We start from the raw sequence: 21,559 nt of genomic DNA, 5'->3' as shown, positions 1-21,559 counted from the left end.
GAGGAAAAAAGGAGGAGCAGGGGACACAGGGGAAGGGAAGGGAGAGATCGGGGAGGCAGGGAATACAGGAGGAGGAAAAGGGGGAACAGGGGACACGGGAGACTGGCAGGGGGAGAGGCAGGGAAGAAGAAATGGAATAGGGGCGGAAAAAGGGAAAAAGGGGAGACAGGGAATAGGGGTGAAAAAAGGGGGAACAGGGGAGGGCGACAGGGGACACTGACAGGGAGAGAGGCAGGGGACATAGGGAAGGGAGAAGGGAGCGACAGGGAATACAGGGGGAGGAAAAAGGGGGCACAGGGGAGACTGGCAGGGGAGAAGAGCGCATGGTGGTCGTCACTTGGCTCGCCCCTCCCCAGTCTCCCCACAGTCCCCGCCCCTTCCCCCCAGCCTCTCCCCAGTTATCATGGCGGCCACCGACAAGCAGGAGGGTGTCGGCGGCGCCCAGGGGAGGAGGAGCAAGCCGTGAGTGTGCCAGGGAGGGCCGGTGCCAGGGTGCAGGGAGGGTCACGCCGCCTCCCCTGCCCGCCTCACCCCCCTGGCACCCCTGTCTGTAAGGTCACCCTGGGGCTCCTCCCGGCGTGACCTGACCCCGGGGTGACCTCAGGGTGGGCTAGGGGCAGGTGGTGGTGATGGTGATGGGCTGACGTGGTGGTGATGATGGGCTGATGGTGGTGGTGATGGTGACAGGGTGGTGGTGATGATGGGTTGATGGTGGTGGTGATGATGGGCTGATGGTGGTGGTGATGACAGGCTGATGGTGGTGGTGATGATGAGCTGTTGGTGGTGGTGGTGATGGGCTGATGGTGGTGATGACAGGCTGATGGTGGTGATGATTGTGACAGGGTGATGGTGGTGGTGGTGGTGGTGATGGTGACAGGCTGATGGTGGTGGTGAAGGGCTGCTGGTGGTGTGGTATAGGGTGTCAGTGCTGGTGCGGGAGGGGGGGGGCGGGGACCGGGTGCCATGACCTGATGTATCTTTCCCCTGGTCAAGAGGAGGCAACAGGCATTGTACTTTATTCACTAAAAGGCCACAGTGTCCAGCCCTGGCGTCCCTGTTGGTGAGATCCCCGTTTTCTCAAATTTTCATCCTTTCCCAAAAACTCGTGTGATTTCCATGGGAGTAATGCACATCAATAGCTGCAAATCAAAACTCACCGGAAACAAATGTTCTTCCTCACAATGCGATGTATTGTGGAAAAATAAGCTCTAAGACCACTGCATCCACCGCTTTGTCCACGGTTTTGAAAATGGCGCACTGTGAAGAGTATCACACACTGGTTGCAGCGCCATGCCTTGATCAATGAGGGTTGTCAAGTATTTATTGAAAAGAATTAAATTTAGCAAATCTAACCAAACCTAACGTCTCTTTACAGGGAGGATGCCTTACCCCCCCTCGACACCCTCCTTTATCCATTTTCACGGGAAATAGTTATCAAAAAGATAAATATATATATGATAAAATTATCAGCAAGAAGTGTCAAAATCCAAAATGTGACAGGTGCTAAAACAGATAAATGCCAAAGCATTTTTAGGTGTAGATTATTCACTTTAAAAAAGTAAATTCATGGTTTCTCATGCTGAAACTTCCCTCCAAACAGAAAAAAAAAGAAGAAGACCAATAAAGCCAAAAAAGACAAGCCTGATGGCGGAGTGGCGGTGGTCAACGGGGAGTCTGAACCCAGCACAAGTGGCATCACCAAGGTGAGTGTGTAGGGCATGGCAGACCCCAGGCTGTGCCTGGGGGTAGGGGTGGGTGGGGGGATATGGAAGGGGTGCTTATAGGTGACTTTTATTCCTGGTGGGGCCGCCCTTGATCTGGGGTCCCGTCAGCCGGTACTGGGAGTGACTGAGTAACAGTCAGGCAGTTGCACAAAGGGATAGGCAAGAGTGGAGTTTCAGGACACCTCTCCATCCAATATTGACCTCTCCTGGACACTCATATTGTCTACTTCTGTCGGAGCAGTGCTTAGTTTTTTTTTTCCCTTGAGCTGCTTTATTGACAGTAAAAAGAAAAAAAAATTGCTTAGCTGTGAGAGGTGTAGTGTAGCTTTAATTACTGAGCCAATGAAAACGGGTAATGCTCGTCAAATCTGAACATGTAAGTTGGGCTGAAAAGACAATTAAGATATAAGAAGGGAACCACTATATGTCTGACCCATAGTGACAGTAGACAAAACAAATATATATTTCCTCAGGCTTGACAGCATAATAGCCATGGAACGGTTTATAACAGCAAATCAAGTTTTGCCCCCCCGAAGCCTGCCTCTGAAGGAATATAAATGTGATGGCCCCAAGGCACTGGAAAACCTATCTTGGGAGCCCAGGTTTGTATCCCGGGCAGAATATTTCAGAAATTATTTATTCTGCCCAATATAGCAGTTTCTCATGTTTTTCAAGGAGCGTAGAAACCCCCACGATAGGAATGCGTGTCAGATTAAAAAGAAAGTTCCACGATACTAATTTGAAGTCTTATCTCAAGCAGCTGTTATATAATGCAAAATTTATCTGCTTCCGAGGTTTGTCAAGGGTTTTAATTATGGATGAATGACATTGGTGATAAGATATTGTTCCACATTTTGAAGACTGACGTGATGTTGAGGTTCCCCTGGGTTGGTACTTGCCCTTTGTACCAACTCTCTCACCTACCCTCATAACTTCCATAATGCACACTCCTCCACTCCCATCTTTTATCTTCATCCTCCTCATTGATGATTCACTAGGTTGGAAAACAAAGGTAGTGGACTGTTATATATGTGTGTAGTTGTTTTTTCTTCAAGGTACCTACCTTGGTTATATTTAGCTACACAATTAGTGTGAATTCTGTATTAATGACGTTTTCTATTAGTGAGTAAAGTGTCATTAGTTAATGCATTTTGTAGTGAGAGTTGTATGTAAAGTATGTCTTTGTAAGTGTGACTGGTGTATCACCCTAACTATGGCTCACCTTCCAGGCTGTCACAGCCGCCACGGATAGTGTTGGAGCTGGCGAGGAGCAGGTCCTCCCGCACACGCCCATCGGCATACCGCAGGTGGAGCAGTACATGAGGAAGATGCAGCTGCAGGAACAGAAGGAGTTCCTCTTCTGGAACACTCAACCAGTTCCAAAGATCAGTGAGTAGCTCTTTCAGGTTTTACGTATTTTTCATCTTGACGCCTCTTAGATTGGTGACTGAATATACGGTATAAAATGTAACTCAAATGATGTATGAACATATAGTTTTGTTATAAATGAATTTGAACACCTACCTGATTATAATATTTGACTAACCTTAATAATTGTTTTGCATTTCATGTAATGTTGGATCGGTTTTGTTTTATTGTAAACCAACTGTAGACTTTGTTAGTGATCAATGTGCTATCTATATATACAAAAGGTATTATTGCATTAAAATTCAGGTGTCCTCTCTTTATGGATGTTGTGCCTCAATTTACAGTATAACATTAAGAGGTGTAACTATAGGTTTCCTTGTATTATCTATATTTTTAGCTTAGACTAACCTGGTACTAACAACAATATTTGCTCCTCAGGTGAAGACATCGGTGAAGATGTGAATGAGGCCATTGAGTCTGAGAAGGCCATTTCAGACATCAAGCAAGAGCCGTACAACCTCCCCGATGGCTTCTTCTGGGACACACTAGACCTACAAAACCCTGAGGTGGTGAGTGTCTCCTCCCATGCCATGTACACACACACACACACACACACACACACACACACACACATCCATCTCTGATATTATGAAGCTGGTAATAAGTATGGTTAACACAACATCTTGTTATCATACAGCTGCAGGACCTGTATCACCTTCTGAACGAGAACTACGTTGAAGATGACGACAATATGTTCAGGTGGGTGTTTTTTTCCTGACTCAATGGATGTTTGGGTCCTAAGGCACTGACTTATAATGCTCCACTTGGTTAGACATGTGGTAGATTTGTCTGGGTTTGAATAATTCACATCACTGATCTATCGTGGAGTCAAGGTTATGTCTTGCTTGTCTCACAGATTTGACTACAGCCAAGAGTTCCTGCGGTGGGCCCTCATGCCGCCCGGATGGAAACACCCGTGGCATGTTGGCGTGCGCGTCTCCAAAAGCAACAGACTAGTCGGCTTCATATCCGCCATCCCCGCCAAGATTAGGATATTCAACCAGTGAGTGGAAGTGCCGTGCCCTATGAAGCTAAGAATGATAATAGCAATCTTTTTAACATGGACATAACCTGTTTTCATCAGGAAAAGCTTTTGATGTATCCCCTGGTCTTAGAATCATTTAAGGTTTACCAGTTTCATCTATCTATTTATGTTTCCTATGCCCAGTCCTTTCACAGGAGCTACCTCCAGCCTTGACAGTCCCCTCGAGGAAACCTCTGCCTCTCAGCTCACATAATTAATTAATTTCCTTTTCCTCCAGTCAACAAGAAATGGTTGAAATAAACTTCTTGTGTGTGCACAAAAAGTTGAGGTCCAAACGTCTGGCGCCAGTCCTAATCAAGGAGATCACTAGAAGAGTCAATCTCACAGGTATCTTTCAGGTAAGATTTTGGGTCTTCATTGCTTTAAAAATTGTTCTCTTCATTCATTTGGCTTGTAAAAAAGTTTGATGTCCGTTCTTTTTTTTTTTTTACAAAGGAGACGGCTCAAGGGCAACAAATAGTGTAGAGAAAAAAAAAATCTTACTCACCACTCCCACAACAGACAAAAGTAAAGTGTGACCAAAAGAGTGGTCAATTTCGGGTGTAGAGGTGTCTTGATACACTTCTTGAAAGAGGTCAAGTCATAGGTAGGAGGAAATGCAGACAAAGGAAGGCTGTTCCAGAGTTTACCAGTGTGAGGGATGAGAGTGGATGCTAGTTAGCTCTTGCATAAGGGGTTTGGACAATATAGGGATGAGCTAGAGTGGAAAGTTGAGTGCAGTGGGGCTGCGGGAGGAGGGGAGGCATGCAGTTAGCAAGTTTTATTTATGGGAACTACCAGACAAACGGATTGATTAGGTGTAGTTTAAGGAATAATAAAAATTTGAAATTTAAGCATTTATTGTAATTCATACTGTTTTTGCCACAATAATGATTTGTGGTGAGTTTGAAGTACTTCCACCATGGTGTTCCTCCTCTAGGCGGTGTACACAGCTGGGGTGCTGCTGCCCCGACCCATGGCCTCATGCCGCTACTGGCATCGCTCCCTCAACCCAAAGAAGCTGATAGAGGTGAAGTTCTCTCATCTGGGCAAGAACATGACCATGCAGCGCACCCTCAAGCTGTACCGCCTGCCCTCTGACACGGCCACGCGGGGGTTCAGGCGCCTCCAGCCTGAGGACGTGGACTCGTGCCACCGGCTGCTGGCCAACTACCTCAAGAGGTTTGACTTGGCACCAGTGTTCAGCAGAGAGCAGTTTCTTCACTGGTTCCTCCCTCAGGACAAGATCATTGACAGCTACGTGGTGGAGACAGGTGGCAAGGTGACAGGTGAGATACTGCTGTCTATGTTGTAAAGCCTTGAATCTGAAAAACAGGAAATTGCCCCGGCAGCAGAATCTCTTGCCTCTGTTATGTCTTATCTCTGTGTTATCTTCCCTTCACCCCATGTCAGAGGTGGGATGTATATACACAGGATGTAATATGTAGTTTCAGGTAAAAAAAATTGCATCCTATAATACAACTCTCAATCTTTCCTCAGATTTTGTGAGTTACTACACCCTGCCGTCCACGGTGATGCACCACCCCACCTACAAGAGCCTGAAGGCCGCCTACTCCTTCTATAACGTGTCCTCAACAACCCCGTGGAAGGTCCTCATGAAGGATGCGCTCATCACTGCCAAGAATGTTAGTAACACCTCCCACACCTTGACTCATACAATTGTTTATTTCCTAGTATCTAATTGTAAATATTGCTGTATTGTGAAACCAAATTGGAGAGTCCATTTTGGCCTCCCCCTCTCTCTCTCTCTCTCTTTTTTTTTTTTTTATTTTTTTTTATTTAAACATATGACAAAAGGGGCAGGGAAGTTGTCTCCATGCTAAAGACGACCTCTGTCTTGAGGCCGCGCATCTTAAAGCATTGTCACTAGTTGTGCTTGTGCTCAGGCGGGTGTTCATTGCCCTAACGCCCACTACACCCGTGAAGGCGATCCACAGGTGGGCCGTGGCACTCGTGAAGGCCCTCTGGCGCCTGGCTGTGCAGCTTCTCGGGATTTCAAGGAGGAGGTCATTAGCCACCGCTGCTCTCATGGTGTGCTTGCTCCTCCTCCAAGTGACCCATAGTGCCACCAGGTGAGGTGTATGTTGGACCTGGGCCTTGTGTAGGACTGTGATGGCACTGACCCTTCTCCGGTGCCCGAGGCTGTCGAGCATGCAGCGGGGGGCGTCCTGCTGGTGATGTAGCTGCTGTCCATGTTGCCGCTGCCGCCACTGGTGTCCATGTGGTTGCTGCTGCTGAAGGCTGCTGGCATCGCGGATTAGTCGCTCTGCCCTCCTCTGCACTCTGTCCAGCAGCGAGAGGTGACATTGGGCACTCATCCAGGAGAGAGGGGAGTATTCCATGACGGGCCTCACCTGGGCTTTGTACAGCCTCAGGAGCCCGTCTGCGTCGAGCAGGTGCTGCACGCAACGCAGAAGAGTCACCCTCAGGGGGGCTCTGTGCGCCACACACTCCAGGTGGTGGTCGAAACTGAGTCTGGAGTTGACCTCCACCCCCAAGACGTTGAGTCCTTGATGACGAGGGTGTCGTCCCCAAACTTCAGCCGTCCCTGCAGGAGTCTGGCGTCCTGCCCCGAACGCGATATTACCATGGCCTGGGTCTTCTCGGCAGCAAACTTGACTTGCCAACATCGTCCCCAGGCCATGATGTCACCAAGATGGCGGTTGGTGGCTTCGATCATGTTCACAGTTTCCTCCCTGGTGTAGCTGTGGGACAGGGTGCAGTCGTCGGTGTAGGCTGAGGCCACTGGTAGGCCATGGAGCAGCTCATCGAAGTATGCGTTCCAAAGAATAGGGCCCAGTACTGATCCTCTCTCCTCTCTCTCTCTGCTTAGAGCTAAAGGAATTTTCATACTTTCAGGCTGACTATGATGTCTTCAACGCTCTTGACTTGATGGAGAACTCAAAGTTTTTGGAGGAGTTAAAGTTTGGACAAGGTGATGGCAACTTACAGTATTACCTCTACAACTGGAGGTGTCCCAAAATGTCTCCAGAAAAGGTGAGTTTATCTGAATGGACAAGTGACAGTACTTTGAAAGCAAATGACAGTGACAGCAGCCCATTATGTCTCCATACCACACCATGGCCTGTGGGGATTTATGAATCTAAACTTACGACCTAGAATTCTCCTCCCAATTTTTGAGCTTTGAATATTGCCACATAAAGTAACCTTCATTTACCTTAGTGCAAGATTTTTACCTAACATTTATAGCTAGACTCTGCTAAGTCTGGTCTCAAATTGCTGTTTTACCTATTAATACCAAATTTTGTCTTACCTTACAGGTTGGACTAGTGTTACAATAATGAAATTAGGATCTGCCTCTTGCTAGTTCTCTTCGGGTGGGCTGCCAAGGACCTCGTGGATTGCAGGAGTCAATGATTTGGGGTCCATCTCTTCGTGTAACTCAGCATAATGTTTCATTCAATCACACGTACCCTGTAATGAGGTATAATTAAAAGTGCAATTAAATTATGAAAAGGTAATCATATACCATACAGGTAACCCCCACTATTCAACAGTTGTGTTCCAAACATGATGGAATGGCGACGTGACGAATATTGAACCCATTTTTCCTGTAGGAATGTATGTAAATAAGTGGGATTATGTTCATGACCACCTTGACCTAAAATGAGGGAAAAAATGTATGTGTTTATTTTACAGAATGTATGTTAACTTAATAATGACAGGGAAAAACTACTGTTCACACTTGCTTTGCAAGTCTACACCTTCACAGTGTTCTTGAAAGCTCCAGGCCTAGCGCCCCAATTGTGAAGCTCTCCACCGGTCCCACTCACAAAGAACTTAAAGGATGTTGAGAAGTGTCCTGAGATCTCACATTCAGGAGTCACACACTGTACTGCAACAACTTTAAGCTTAGACTTTACTACCTTGTTGAATAGTTTTTCTAACTTTACAATCTTTATTTTGGAGTAGAGCGTCTTAATGTTGCAAATTGAATAATACGTATATATTTACCATCAACTTCAAACTGGATTTTGGTGGTAACCTTTACCACTGTTCTCTATGGCCCTGTACAGGAGTCTGGATGATGTTTGCCACTCACTTAATAAAAGTTTATAATCTTCATATATTTGCCAAATTTTCCGTATCCTCTTGATTGACCTGCCACAGTTAATGACAAGAATTTTTGAGATTTGAACAGTGTGTGTGTGCAATGACACTACACTGACACTTTGATGACAGGCTGGTGAGCTCGTGGCAACACTTGCCAGTAGTAGTAAGCCCCTTTGGTGGTAATGGTTCTTATGGTCAAATTAACAGGGCAGAGAGCATGGGTGAGGCAGAACCTTACACTTGACTGGCTAACAACAGCACTAGCTGGTGGTCAAGCAATGTCAGAAGAGCAAATTGTTGAATAATGGGGGTTGCCTGTTTTGTATTATATGCACCAAAATTTGACTGAACCTTGTATGGTCCTGGCCATAGAAACTTGCAGGGAGGGACAGGAGGGGGAAGGTCATGGGGAACTCCTGGGGCAATGGCCTTCGGGCAGGACGGGTAAATGTTTGAGGACTTGAGTGATGTCCAGAGGATGCCATTGTTACTCCACACCAGTCCATAGGAGAGCCAGTCATGGTGGAAAATGGTAAATTGTCTAACAAAACTTGTATATGAACTGATTGTTGGAGCATGTATGAACTATACAGGCAACCATCGCTATATGATTGATGTACGACAGATTGTTTACATTATTGAAATTTATATGCGATCCTCATCAATTGGGTAAACGATCTGCCTGTGATTGGTGATGCAATAATGTGATCACTACACTGCACACTGCTGGCAAGATCACATGATCATTACACCACACAGGAAAGAGTTTCCTACCCACAGTATGGTCAAATCGTCTGCAGTGATTGCATGAGAACATTTTCCTTGTGTTTCTCTTGACGTTAAGTGTTTGAGAGTTCGGTCTGTGTCTCAATATTTCATCACGGGAGTGAGTACCAGTGTCCAGGGCAAAAAGCAAAGGAAAAGACTCAAGCTGGAAGTGAATCTGGACACTAATTGTGAAGGGAAAGACATGAACATGATGCCCTAATTTGTTTACGTAACCATTGCAAAAACACACGTTTGTTTAGGGGCTTTTTTATGATTTACTCTTTTTTTGGAAGGGCTAGGAATGTACTCCATTAAATTTGTGATATAACGCTATCACGATATGATCACTCACTTTACGATCAATTTTTAAGGAAACAACCCGATTGCATAGCGAGGGATGCCTGTATTGTCAGTCTAATCGTTGTGACGTCTTCTTACTACAAAATTTTAACTATTTTTAAATGATTCCCTGTTTATTTATATTCTAATGACTAATATATAGAATAATAATAGTAAGGGTATAGCAACAAACTCCAAACTTAATAATGTGATTTGTCTCTCTGGAAGTGACTTATTTAGTGTTCATACTCAATTTACACATTCTCTACGGGATAACTTAAAGGAAGTGTACACGCACATCAGTTTCAACTCCTTAGTGGTCTGACCTAACAATGTGCACAAGTTGCTCAGATATTCTTGGGTACAATTCCTGCGGGTGTCTGAGGGTTGAGTGTTTCCCTAAGTCATGGTAGGTTGGGTCAGCAGCAGATGGTCTTGTATTGCCCACACCTCACAGCCGTGGAGTGTCCCGATCCTCCTACTCACCTGTATACATGTTATGATCATGCATTTAATATCCACTAGATAGGCTTCATATTTTTAAAGCTAAACTAAAGATGCATTTTCTGTTAAGCTGTCCATACCTTCACATAGACTGGAATAAACAGATACTAGAATGCTTGTATGGCTGTGTCAACGTAATGTTTGAGTGTCGGGAGGGGAGCGTTGACAAGGCCCAGCTCAGTACAAGCACGGTACTGACGAATCTCTAGATGTGTAACTTCTGTTGGGTAAAGATGTGCCTTTATTTTGGGGATATCACTATGTCCTTCACACACTATACCATATGCCCTCATAGGAACTAATCATCTCCAACACTCAAGTTTTTTTGTTACACATTCATTCCTCACCAATGAACCATTCACCGCCATATTCTCCCAGGTCCTGGCTGTTTGTCTCCTCAATTTTAAGCTCCCGTGTTTTCTGAAGCTCATTTTTCCGTGTTCTGTATAGTTTGTATGTGTGTCTAATAACAGTGATTATCTTGAAATCTTAGCTCAAAGTTTCCTTACTCAACTGGGCATGTCTGTGTCCAAGGAATCAATCATACAATACATTAATAGGAAGGGTCTTACCACACTTGGCCTTCACCTGCCCTGAAGACAGCAAATACTGGGAATAGGATTGTGTTCAGGACCAGATATTCCAAAAGTGTTGCTCCACTCCCCTGCAAAACAAACACTATTAAGGACATGGAGATGGAAAATAAAGTAACAAAGCTTACCATGCACATCAAAAGTACTGCCAAGATTTAAATTGATAATGCATTATTAGGTATGTGCATGCCTCTGATCCACAGCCATAAATACTTCTAAAACTCTCTACTCCAGACACACCTCCCCTCCATTCAAGGCTAAAAGCTTGCAATGTAAAGACAATGAGTTGCTGGTAGTAGGTATTTCCTTTCCTTTTTTTGTGTGTGAAAGAATGTTTTGCATGCAGTTGAAAAAGACAAGCGAACAGCTGCCTTGCTTGCTTTCCTGCTGATGAGTGAGCGCCTTGCAACAAACACAAACACAGATAGTGTGGGTGTGGGAAAAGGGAATTTAAACTTTGTTCATTATGTTGTTCAGTCTGCCTTCTGCTATAATTCTATGGTGAATGTGTGTATGTGTGTGTGTGTGTGTGTGTGTGTGTGCTCAAAGTGTTCATCAGCTGAGGGCGTGAGCTTGCCGGTCCCCTCAGCCTGGCAAGTCTCTCTGCCAAGGCTTTATGATAGCAACACAAAGCTGCTTGGCTTAACATGTATTATTACCCTGTGTTACCTTTCCATAAACTTACTACTACATCTTTGCAACACTGCAACAACAAAGGGAGGATCTCATTACAGTAATGAGATTTTAATTTGCTAGTAGAGTCTTTTATACTCATGAATGATCAAGTTTGTTTATTAAAATATTTGTTCCCATTACTGCTGTCATTGCCCTTCATTTTACTACTGATTTATCTACACGTGTTGGGTGGTAAGTAACGTGCCCTTCTCGTTACAACATACGAGGCAGAACAAGGGAAAGGTAAAGTTGAGAGCATACGCTATGGCTTGGCGTGGGGCAAAGCTAAATTATTTAAACTTAAGCAAGAGTCATATACCATGGCAGCCACTATAGATAAAATTTGCCTGCACCACTAACGGGCTGGGGTCGTCGAAGAGACCTCTCGAGAAAGTCTACTGGTGTTATAGGCAGCACCTAAAACAGGAAAAAAAAATATATATATATATATATATATATATATATATATATATATATATATATATATATATATATATATATATATATATATATATATATATATATATATATATATATATATGTATATATATACATATATATATATATATATATATATATATATATATATATATATATATATATATATATATATATAAAATGTGTTTGCCCAGAAAAAGAGCAGACTGAGTAAGACTTCAAAAGACAAAGATTAGTTGAATTTTAAAAGTAGTCTTGATATTCTTTGCACACCATACGAGTGACTACTTATAGCAGGGGAGGAAAAAACAAAAAGGAATCAGAAGTACAAAGACTGAGTTGTAAAAGACTTGACATTACCGTGACATGAACAATACAATTCTACTTTTTCATACTTTTGCTAATTTTCCAGTGTTTTCCTAGTGTGACTGCTAGTGCTTAAATGGTGTGCAGGTACTAGCAAAGATGTCCCCTGCATGTGATAGGCATTTTTTTCTTTACAGTAAATGAAGCAGCTCAGGCAAAAAACAATGGAAAGTGTGAAATCTGCGTGAATTCATAACCACATTTGCATAGGCCTACCTCATTAGGCCGACATACTCTGGCCAGGAGGGCGGGGGAGGTAGGAAGAGACCAGTTAGGTGGACCGATACGACTAAGGAGTACTTAAAGGAAGTGTTGGGGGGGGGGATATTACAAATAGGAAGTGTATGAATAGGACAGGAAGAACTGGAGATCCTCCTGCCATTGTTACCGCCTCAAGGGAATTAAGGTCCTGGAGGAAAAATCCCAGCCAGCAAAAAATGTGGGCCCCAGGTGGGCAACATATGGGAAAATGAGGGCAATAATATGTGTCCCCAACTGGGCAATCTTAGTGGGCCCCGGATAGGCAAATATGGGCCCCACGTTTGCCCCCACAGACCCCACATGGGGGATGCACCAGGGTATTTGTGTGGGGCCCAAGTGGGCAGAGTGGGCCCCATGTGGTAACCATATGGGCATGCATGGGCAACCTTTCTATAGATGCACAGGATGATAGTTCCTGCTGCCCACAGATCCCTTGTTGGAGCTCAAATGACATCCCTATGTACATCAGTTTATTGCCTTTTGTTGAAACCAAGAAATTACTTTCAACAAAAGGCAATAAACTGATGTATACACAGGGATGTCATTTGAGCTCCAACAAGGGATCTGTGGGCAGCAGGAACTATCATCTTTTCATCCTGTTGGCTTAAGTACAGTATCCATGCTTATCAACCCGAGGCAAATTTATCAGGCAGATGTGCCAACAACACAAAATGCATTCCATGAGAGCACAGTAAGAAAGCCCGATCTGTGCGTGTGCCCTCGATCACCCGAAGCCCGTAATCCATTATGTCCTCGGATCCAGGGTGCGGGCAGGCCTATATACGGTGCCTCTCGGCCACTATATATGTAGACTATTGGGAAAAGTCACTGAAGCAACCAGTGGAAATAAATACCTGTAACAGCCACACGGGTCAGCGTCCCTCCCTGGAGGTTCAGCACAGTCACACTGGTCTTCTCCTCCGCCACCGCTGTTTCACTGCGGAGCTTCGGGTCACGTGAGAATGGATTTAATTGTACTTCTTTAATTTGTAATATAAGTGGTTTTCATTGGTTGACAATCAACCCTTGATTTACATATTTCCCTTAAATACAGATAGCTGAATCTCTCTCTCTCTCTCTCTCTCTCTCTCTCTCTCTCTCTCTCTCTCTCTCTCTCTCTCTCTCTCTCCACTAGTTTGTGTTAAACTACTATTCTGATGCACTGAAGATAGCTTGGCTTTATTTCACATAATTTACTTTTCATAGTAAATTTATGGTAGAGATTCTATGCATCACGAGGGGTAAAGGGGACATTGCACCCCCTGATTTATTTACTGCCACCCACTTCAACTGGTGTGTTCTGGGCAAGCCTTTCCCAACAACATTTTATTCACTAGGTTAGTAAACATGTATTCTTAAGTTATTATTAAACAAATTGTAAAAAATAAAATGGGAACAATCAGTGAACAATATGCATAGATGTAGAGGGGAGGATAACGACCATCGGTATTACAAGACTCCCTTCTCCCTTGTTGTTTACCTGCAACAATAAACTATCAATCAATCAATCAATCACTTTCGCTTCTCATATTATCTATTTCTAAAGGTCAAAGAGGGGGTCAGTCGGGTTCTAATGAGTGCTTCTACAGGTTCATGGTACAGAGGAAGGGTCACACTACCACCATGCAGGGTCACAGAACTACTCCTGGAAATGCCCACAACTCCTACGAAAGCCTTGTCCAATGGGTGTACTTGGTCGATGAAATGTCTTTAGTCTGAGGTTGGTATTGTCAGATGCTCCCACCCCTCACACCAACTATTTCCAAAGGCCAAAAAGGAGGTTAATCGAGTTCTAATGAGTGTTATTTTAGGTTCACGGTACAGAAGAAGGCTCAGACTACCACCAGGGTCATAAAAATACCCCTGGAAATGCCCTAAACTCCCACGAAAGACTAGTATAAATTATGTGTTCTTGGGCGAGAAATTGTTTAAAAATATGGCCCTGATACCTGTGCTTCTCCATAACCCAGCCAAGGAGACTATATATAATACTAATATAGTCTCTTTCGGGCCAGCACAGTGTACCCTCGAAGCGGCCCAACGCCCCGTGCTCTGTGGCGGGGACCGGGATGTAAACAAACTCACGCCGGTACCTCGGGGATTCAGGCAGCTCAAAATACGCCAAACCAGCCCCCTGGAGACTCAAGGTAACCACTCACACACTACATTTGTCCCACTGTGATAAGGTAACACTAGGAAAACAATCATCAGCTGGCGTGTACAGAAGTGTCAATCTTGGCTTTCCCGCCCAAACCCCCAGCCCGACTTGATTATAATTGTCTATCTTCAACTTTATTCCCCTCATTATGTCTTGGTTGTGCTGGAGTGACAGGACTAATAGGTAACTTGAGGTAATTGAACTCTTGCACTGTGTTTGATAATTACAGTGTGCAGGACGCCACCACAGCACCGCCCACTCACTACCAAGGAGTTAAGAATCCTCTCACCACCGCCACCCAGCACCAGGACAGCCTCAGCCAGTCAGCCACACCACCATCACCCAGCACCAGGACAGCCTCAGCCAGTCAGCCACACCAAGACCGTCACAGCACCGCCCACTCACCAACAAGAAGTCTAGCGTCCTTACCCACCACCATCACCCAGCACCAGGACAGCCTCAGCCAGTCAGCCACACCAAGACCGTCACAGCACTGCCCACTCATCACAAAGGAGTCTAGAGTTCTTGCCCACCACCACCACACAGCACCGCCCACTCACCACCAAGGAGTCTAGAGTCGTTTTCCCACCACCGCCACACAGCACCAGGACAGCCTCAGCCACACCAACACCACCATGACTTCGGCGGGCGACCCCGTGAATACCGCGGCCGACGGGACCAACGAGGACTACTTCGCCAGCTACGAGGACGTGGAGGTAACTAACAGTGGCGGCCTGCCGGGGAGCCAAAGGAGAAGGAAGAGGATAGTATGACATAATTTGATGCTAGCTACAAAATCTCCCATGACCTGTCTCCATCTAAACCCAGTGGCACACTCAAGGTTCAGATCATCCCCATACTCACACACTGACGTCAACAAGCATTTTATTCACCAGACACACCGTCCCTTACCGGAACTCTCCTCTGGTCAATGTTAATGCTCCTTGGTTTGTCCAATTCAAACTTAATTTACTCCCACTTTTCATGAGATTCTTTTAACCCTTCTCCCCATAGTGCAATATTAATTGCATATTCAAATTGACAAATTAAGATACGGTAGTTCGATATAATTTTGTTGGCCCTTCAAATAATAAATCTTAAGGGGAGGTTTTACATATTCACCTCTCTTGCTTCCCCAGATCCACCGGCTGATGGTGAGTGATGCCCCGCGCACACAGGCGTATGCCACTGCCATCAGCAAGAACAAGCACCTCTTTGAGGGGAAGGTGGTCATGGACGTTGGTGCCGGCACTGGTAAGTCAGCATCCTTAGGGGCATAGAGACTTTTGTGACTTACTCTCTTAGCAGAGCATTCAAAGAGGAAATTTATGGCTAAGATTGGTTCTAAGTAAAGTTGCCCTTTATAAAAGTGCTTTGTACAAAACTCAATAGCACAAAAAATTAATAGTGAAAGTAGTTGGGCTCACTGTGGCTATAGTGAGATGATTTATATAAAATTTCAGTAACTTCTGCTAACTTTAGTAAAACTCCTTTGTTTGGTGTTTCAGGCATCCTCTCTATGTTTATTGCTGCTGCTGGGGCCCGCCGCGTGCATGCTGTGGAGGCCAGCGGGATGGCAGCCATCATCCAGCAGGTGGCTGAGGACAATGGCTTTGGTGATGTGGTACAAGTGCACCATGCCAGGGTGGAGGACATTACCCTGCCAGGTGACGAGAAGGTGGATGTCATAGTGTCTGAGTGGATGGGGTTTTACCTCCTGCACGAGTCTATGCTCAACTCTGTCATCTGGGCACGAGACCACTTCCTGTCAGAAGATGGCACAGTCTTCCCCTCAGAGGCCAGAATCTATGCCTGTCCATGCTCCCTCCAGACACTCTACAAAGAGCAGATCAACTTCTGGGACGAGGTCTATGGCTTCAACATGACTGCCGTGAAGAATTATGCCCTCAAGTCAAAAATGATCAAGCCAGAAGTGTGCCTCATCAAGGAGACTGATCTGCTAGCCGAGCCATCCTGTGTCAAGAGGTTTAATCTGCGCTGGGTGATAGAGGAGGAGGTGAAGCACTTCGCTGAGACAACCTTTGTGGGGGTGACACGGCCAGGCACTTACCAGGGCCTGTGCCTCTGGTTTGAGTGTGACTTTGACGGCAGAGAGTACGACGAGGAAGGGCAGGAGGTCGGGGCTGTTGTCACCCTTTCTACCTCCCCCACAAGCCCTGCCACCCACTGGAAGCAAACTGTAGTTGTGCTGGGCTATGGGGCCAGCCACATGCCTCAGCAGGTGGCATTACTGTGCCAAGAGAACCTCAATGCAAGTACAGACAGTGACAACAGTGCCTCTCCAACTGCAAATAAGGACAAGACAAAAGTTCCTACTGCATCACCCCCAAAACCTCTAAAAAATGGTTCGGGAAAAGCAGAAACCTGTGATAACACCATCCAGCCAAACTTTGACAACTGGGTGGAGAAGGACGAGGTGGTGGGGTGGAAGCTGGTATTTGCTCAGAGTGAGGAGAATGCCCGCCACTACACCATGACGGTGGAGATGCTGGACCCGGAAGTGGTAGAGCATCCCTTGCCCTGCGCCTGCCCCATGCCCCGCTGCGTCATCATAGCCAAGATGATGGAGCAGGATGATGATGGAAACGACATTATCGACTGCACATAAAGAGACATGAAGTCATGATCTATCCCCGGTTGTTTTAAAGTATTATAAACTATTGGCAAGTCTTCCTGTTTGTAGTTCATGCCTTATGGACATTTTATTACCATTGTGCAATACATACAAAGAAAACTTATTATTACGATTATAAAGTGTGTGTGTGCGTTTATACGATGCCAATAAATTATTTCTATATATATATTGTATTTTTAGAGACTTTGGGACTGGGAATGTTTGTCACTTGGATACTAAAGGTAACCAAAAGGGACGTAGCTTCCTGCTTTGCCTTAAAATACTTCTGTTGCCAAAACCTTGATTTATCATTATATTAACCTTCATTAATTATCATGATTATCACATTGTCAATCCATTTATTTTTACCATACCGTGTGAACTTTTCACCTGATACTTCGTCAGAATGTCTTGTTGTAGGATTTGTATGGCCCGTATAGTGGCTTACCTCTTTTAAACATTACGAGACACAGCCGCAACAGGTTGAATTTATAAAGCAATTTTAAGCTTTACCTTTTGACAGAGGTTACCAACCATTATAGTGTTTACTTATTCAGCTTAATATGGGTAGATACGTCAAATAAGTTAAATTGTTTTAATGAATAAAGAATAACAATCCACACGATATAAAACTTGGGAATCACTGGTTATAGTAAATATTTGAGGACATGACAAACTCCTTTCAGTAATCAGCTACATGAAGGAAGAGTTCATTTACCCATAAAAACTCTTTGACTTCTTAACATTATATGCAGCATGTTACACAAATGGTATTCCCTCAGCCTACGGCCATTTGTATTTCCCCTCCCCAGTTACACATACATACGTTGAACATGATAATCAAATATACACCTGACTGATTAGACTTCCAAGTCCAACTGATGAGCAAAGTATCTACTCATCCTCTGGCCTGCACTCACCCAGCAAATGACTGCTCTTACTCCCACATCAACAAACTACAGAGCTTGGTGAGGCAATGAGCAGATAAATATTCAAAGATGATACTGTAAGCAAATGAATAGGAAACTTACTAAATGCCAAAAGATTCCTTTCTATTGTGGAATGGTTTGGATGCTAAGGGAAACAAGAGTCACCTGCGACAAACAATCACGGCACCGAGACACCTCGGCAGTTTTGGCAAAGAGATCATTATGCACTGGGTGCCAGGAGAGACTTGTCCATGAACTTCTTTTTGGTGAAGCACAGCCACCACTTGGAGGGCTTGCCGTCTGGGGTGCTGAAGACACGTTCACACACCCGCAGGCCAGTCTCCTGCCGCAGCTGCTGGAGGTACTGCTGCATCAACTCTGGGATGGAGATAAAATAAGATGAACATCCTTGATACTTGAATGCTGGCATAATAAAAAAAAAATATGGTAGAGTCTTAAACAGCACAAGAATCTAAAGGATACACTAGCTCATGCTACCTACTACATGTAATATATGAGCTGTGCTAATTAAGTTTTACTTGTGTATATTAATTTCTTAAGAAATTGAGTTCGCTTAATTCGAGGACTGCTCGAGGAACATATACTCAATAATCATGCTATCTAAACTTGTGCTGTAGGGGTTCCTGTACTGGAAAGCAGCTGATAATTTATAAACAATATAATTTATGATTCTTTCTGATACTATAACTAAAACAAAAGATTCTCTATGCAAAAAGATAAGAGAAATTTTCTGGTGAGCATAAGTGAACTCACCCAGGTCAGCATCATTCTTGGGCCGGCCGTAGACAGCATTGAGTGGGAAGGTGGGATCGCCCGGGATGGGGAACTTGGACACAGCGAGGGAGTACATCTCATTGACTCCTGTGTTCTTGTCCTTGCACTTGGCCAGCTTCTTGAGGCACTCAGTGATGTACAGCGTCACATAAATCAATGTGCGGTCACACTCGCCCTGTAAGTCAAAGGGGAGAGTGGAGGACAAGGCACTGATTACAAACATGATGGCAACCCACCCATAAGAATTAGCCCCATCTCGCATGAAGTTACTATTGACATTATGTGTTGCATTTTATTACTCTGAATCCCATGCAGTAACTAATAGATTTTGTAAAACTAAAAAAAATAAAAATAAAAATATTGATGTATAAAGTTTGACTGATTATGGCAGCAGGGGGGGTCAGGTTAGGTTATATTAGATTAACCCGGCAGCAGCGATGGGCCAAATTTATGGCTTTATCACATACCAGCGACGGGCCAAATATTTGGTTTGACATATATAAACCACCCAAAATGGAGGATGCACCAACTGATTACAAATGCATTGTTATCTATTATAAAATTATTTGTGTGAGTGATAATTTTTTCTCATTAATTCGCTTAGATGGTCCCCGTAGCTACTGGTTAAATACAGTTAGGTTAGGTTAGATTTAGTTTTAAAAAATTGATTGTTTATGATAAATGTGTGATACATTCTGTGCTGCATGGAGAAGGCTACCCTATTTCAATACCAGCCACCGTTGCCAGATTATTGTACTCAGAGCCTAATATTTACCAGTTTCTGAGCCATAGCTATTGCCAAAAAACAACAATAATTAACCCAGTATCAGCAGGGATCATGTTTCTTAACGGTCCCTCTAAGCGAGAAAAATGATAAAAAATCACCCCTCACACAAACCATTTCATAATATATATCAAAGCATTTATGATCAGATTATGTATCATTTATTTTTGAGGGTTTATATCATGGCACAAATTTGGCCCGTCGCTGCTACACGGTAAAGCCACAAATTTGGCCCGTCACTGCTACACGGTAAAGCCACAAATTTGGCCCGTCACTGCTACACGGTAAAGCCACAAATTTGGCCCGTCACTGCTACACGGTAAAGCCACAAATTTGGCCCGTCACTGCTACACGGTAAAGCCACAAATTTGGCCCGTCACTGCTACACGGTAAAGCCACAAATTTGACCCATCGCTGCTACAGGGTTAAACATTTTAATGATAACTATAAATGCATGCAGTTATTAGGGTCGAGGAGGAAGTTTATGGGTCGGAAATCGGCAAACATAGGAGGCTTAGTACGACAATCTGACAACGTTGAATTACCAGCCCATCTTACCTTGACCTCGTAGGTGCGGAAGAACACGTTGGCCTTGAAGTACTGCAGCGCCTCGTCCACCACATCAATCCCGTCCCCGGCCATGAGGGGGGCGGGGCCGCGGTACTTGGTCCGCAGCGGCAGCATGGCCATGTTGCCCACCACGGAGCCGGGGTGGGGCATATTACAGTGGTAGGCCTGCGACGAGACACACGGGAAGGAAAAAATCAGAACCCGGGGCCATTAATAGGTGGGACAAGCCATTTAAGATTTGTCCAGGCCATTGACACCGCCCTAGTCTAACTCTTCTCTCTATATACAAGCCGCCTCGTTCTATATTTCCACCGTTTTGTATGTCTGTCGTGATCCTTGTGTGTTTTTAAATGTTCCTGGGTGGTGAAAAGTGGTTATAATTGCACGTACCGGCATTCTTGAGGTGGTTTGTGCAGCAGGAGGAGGACTGACTCAGCGCCGCCCTTCCCTATCAGCGCCGTGTTTACATCCGCCCGGCCTGCAGTGTTGCCAGAATGAAGATGGTACCCCTGTTTTTCCTCCTATATACCTCTATTACCTGTGAATCCCTGTAAAATGATGCAGGAAAAAAGTCAGCTAATAATAATAAAGTAAAACAAAAGCTGAAATGAAAGAAGAGCTATAATAATTTTCTGCTCTAACATGGACGTCGTTTACTACAAAATATGGAAGCTGTGGGATGGGAGACTTTATTATATTCCCACGAGCTGGAGGGTGAGTAAGAAGTGAGTTGGGATTCTAAGACGACAAGGGACTGTAATGTACTAATGATCTCTATAAGGGAAAGAAGGCCCGATTGACATTGATAGATTTACTTACGCTTCGAAGGCGAGTGAACTTTCAGAGAAGGTCAAGAAAATAGGAAAATGAGGGGACCAAAGGTGATGGGGGCATATAATGATCTGAAGGGAAGGGAGGCACGCGAGCGAGGAGCTAAGAGAGGAGGTGCATTATTAATTAAGGGAAAGGCAGGAAATGAGATGAGGTACAATTTTGAGTTCGTGGGCCCAAAAAAGTTTTCAGTCAGCCCCTGTGAGAGAAGAAAGGAGGGAAGGTAGATATGAAAGGTCTACTACTACTACTACTACTACTACTACTACTACTACTACTACTACTACTACCACCATCACCACCTCCAAAACGACAATAAATACGACGAACAGAAAACAACAAAAGGACAAGATAAAGACTATATAGGAAACAGGTGCGGAACGAAGGTAATTATATGTTATCTGAGATGGATTGCGTGGAGAGAGAGAGAGAGAGAGAGAGAGAGAGAGAGAGAGAGAGAGAGAGAGAGAGAGAGAGAGAGAGAGAGAGAGAGAGAGAGAGAGAGATGGAGAGTGAGGAGGGGGGTGCAGAGTGGAATGACTTTAGCACGTGTTTTATGATTACGTGTTACCTAGCCACACCTGAGAGAGAGAGAGAGAGAGAGAGAGAGAGAGAGAGAGAGAGAGAGAGAGAGAGAGAGAG

General features: G+C 44.6%; 3 protein-coding genes across 3 annotated transcripts; 2 read left to right on the top strand and 1 right to left on the bottom strand.

Annotated features, from left to right (window-relative positions):
• The first annotated feature begins 312 nt into the window (after nt 1-312).
• LOC127007898 (glycylpeptide N-tetradecanoyltransferase 2-like) lies at nt 313-8,283 on the top strand. Its single transcript, XM_050879352.1, has 11 exons — nt 313-462; nt 1,601-1,703; nt 2,954-3,113; nt 3,531-3,661; nt 3,790-3,851; nt 4,009-4,155; nt 4,415-4,535; nt 5,117-5,465; nt 5,677-5,822; nt 7,057-7,194; nt 7,479-8,283. The coding sequence occupies exons 1-11, from the start codon at nt 404-406 to the stop codon at nt 7,497-7,499; spliced, it is 1,437 nt and encodes a 478-aa protein (XP_050735309.1). The 5' UTR covers nt 313-403; the 3' UTR covers nt 7,500-8,283.
• A 6,426-nt stretch (nt 8,284-14,709) lies between these two features.
• Nucleotides 14,710-17,193, top strand: LOC127007895 (protein arginine N-methyltransferase 1-like). Its single transcript, XM_050879349.1, has 3 exons — nt 14,710-15,089; nt 15,513-15,627; nt 15,882-17,193. Exons 1-3 carry the CDS (start codon nt 15,009-15,011, stop codon nt 17,000-17,002), a joined length of 1,317 nt encoding a protein of 438 aa, XP_050735306.1. The 5' UTR covers nt 14,710-15,008; the 3' UTR covers nt 17,003-17,193.
• Nucleotides 17,194-17,589: 396 nt separating this feature from the next.
• Nucleotides 17,590-20,629, bottom strand: LOC127007896 (actin-related protein 2/3 complex subunit 3-like). The gene is made up of 4 exons (XM_050879350.1): nt 20,477-20,629; nt 20,075-20,251; nt 18,712-18,907; nt 17,590-18,315 (listed from the first exon to the last, which is right to left on the bottom strand). Exons 1-4 carry the CDS (start codon nt 20,480-20,482, stop codon nt 18,158-18,160), a joined length of 537 nt encoding a protein of 178 aa, XP_050735307.1. The 5' UTR covers nt 20,483-20,629; the 3' UTR covers nt 17,590-18,157.
• Between the last annotated feature and the right edge of the window lie 930 nt (nt 20,630-21,559).

The sequence above is a fragment of the Eriocheir sinensis genome, chromosome 36 (genome assembly GCF_024679095.1).
Source record: "Eriocheir sinensis breed Jianghai 21 chromosome 36, ASM2467909v1, whole genome shotgun sequence".
Taxonomy (NCBI): Eukaryota; Metazoa; Arthropoda; class Malacostraca; order Decapoda; family Varunidae; genus Eriocheir; species Eriocheir sinensis.
The sequence above is the reverse complement of the archived record's forward strand: the minus strand, read 5'-3'. Positions and strand labels throughout refer to the sequence as shown.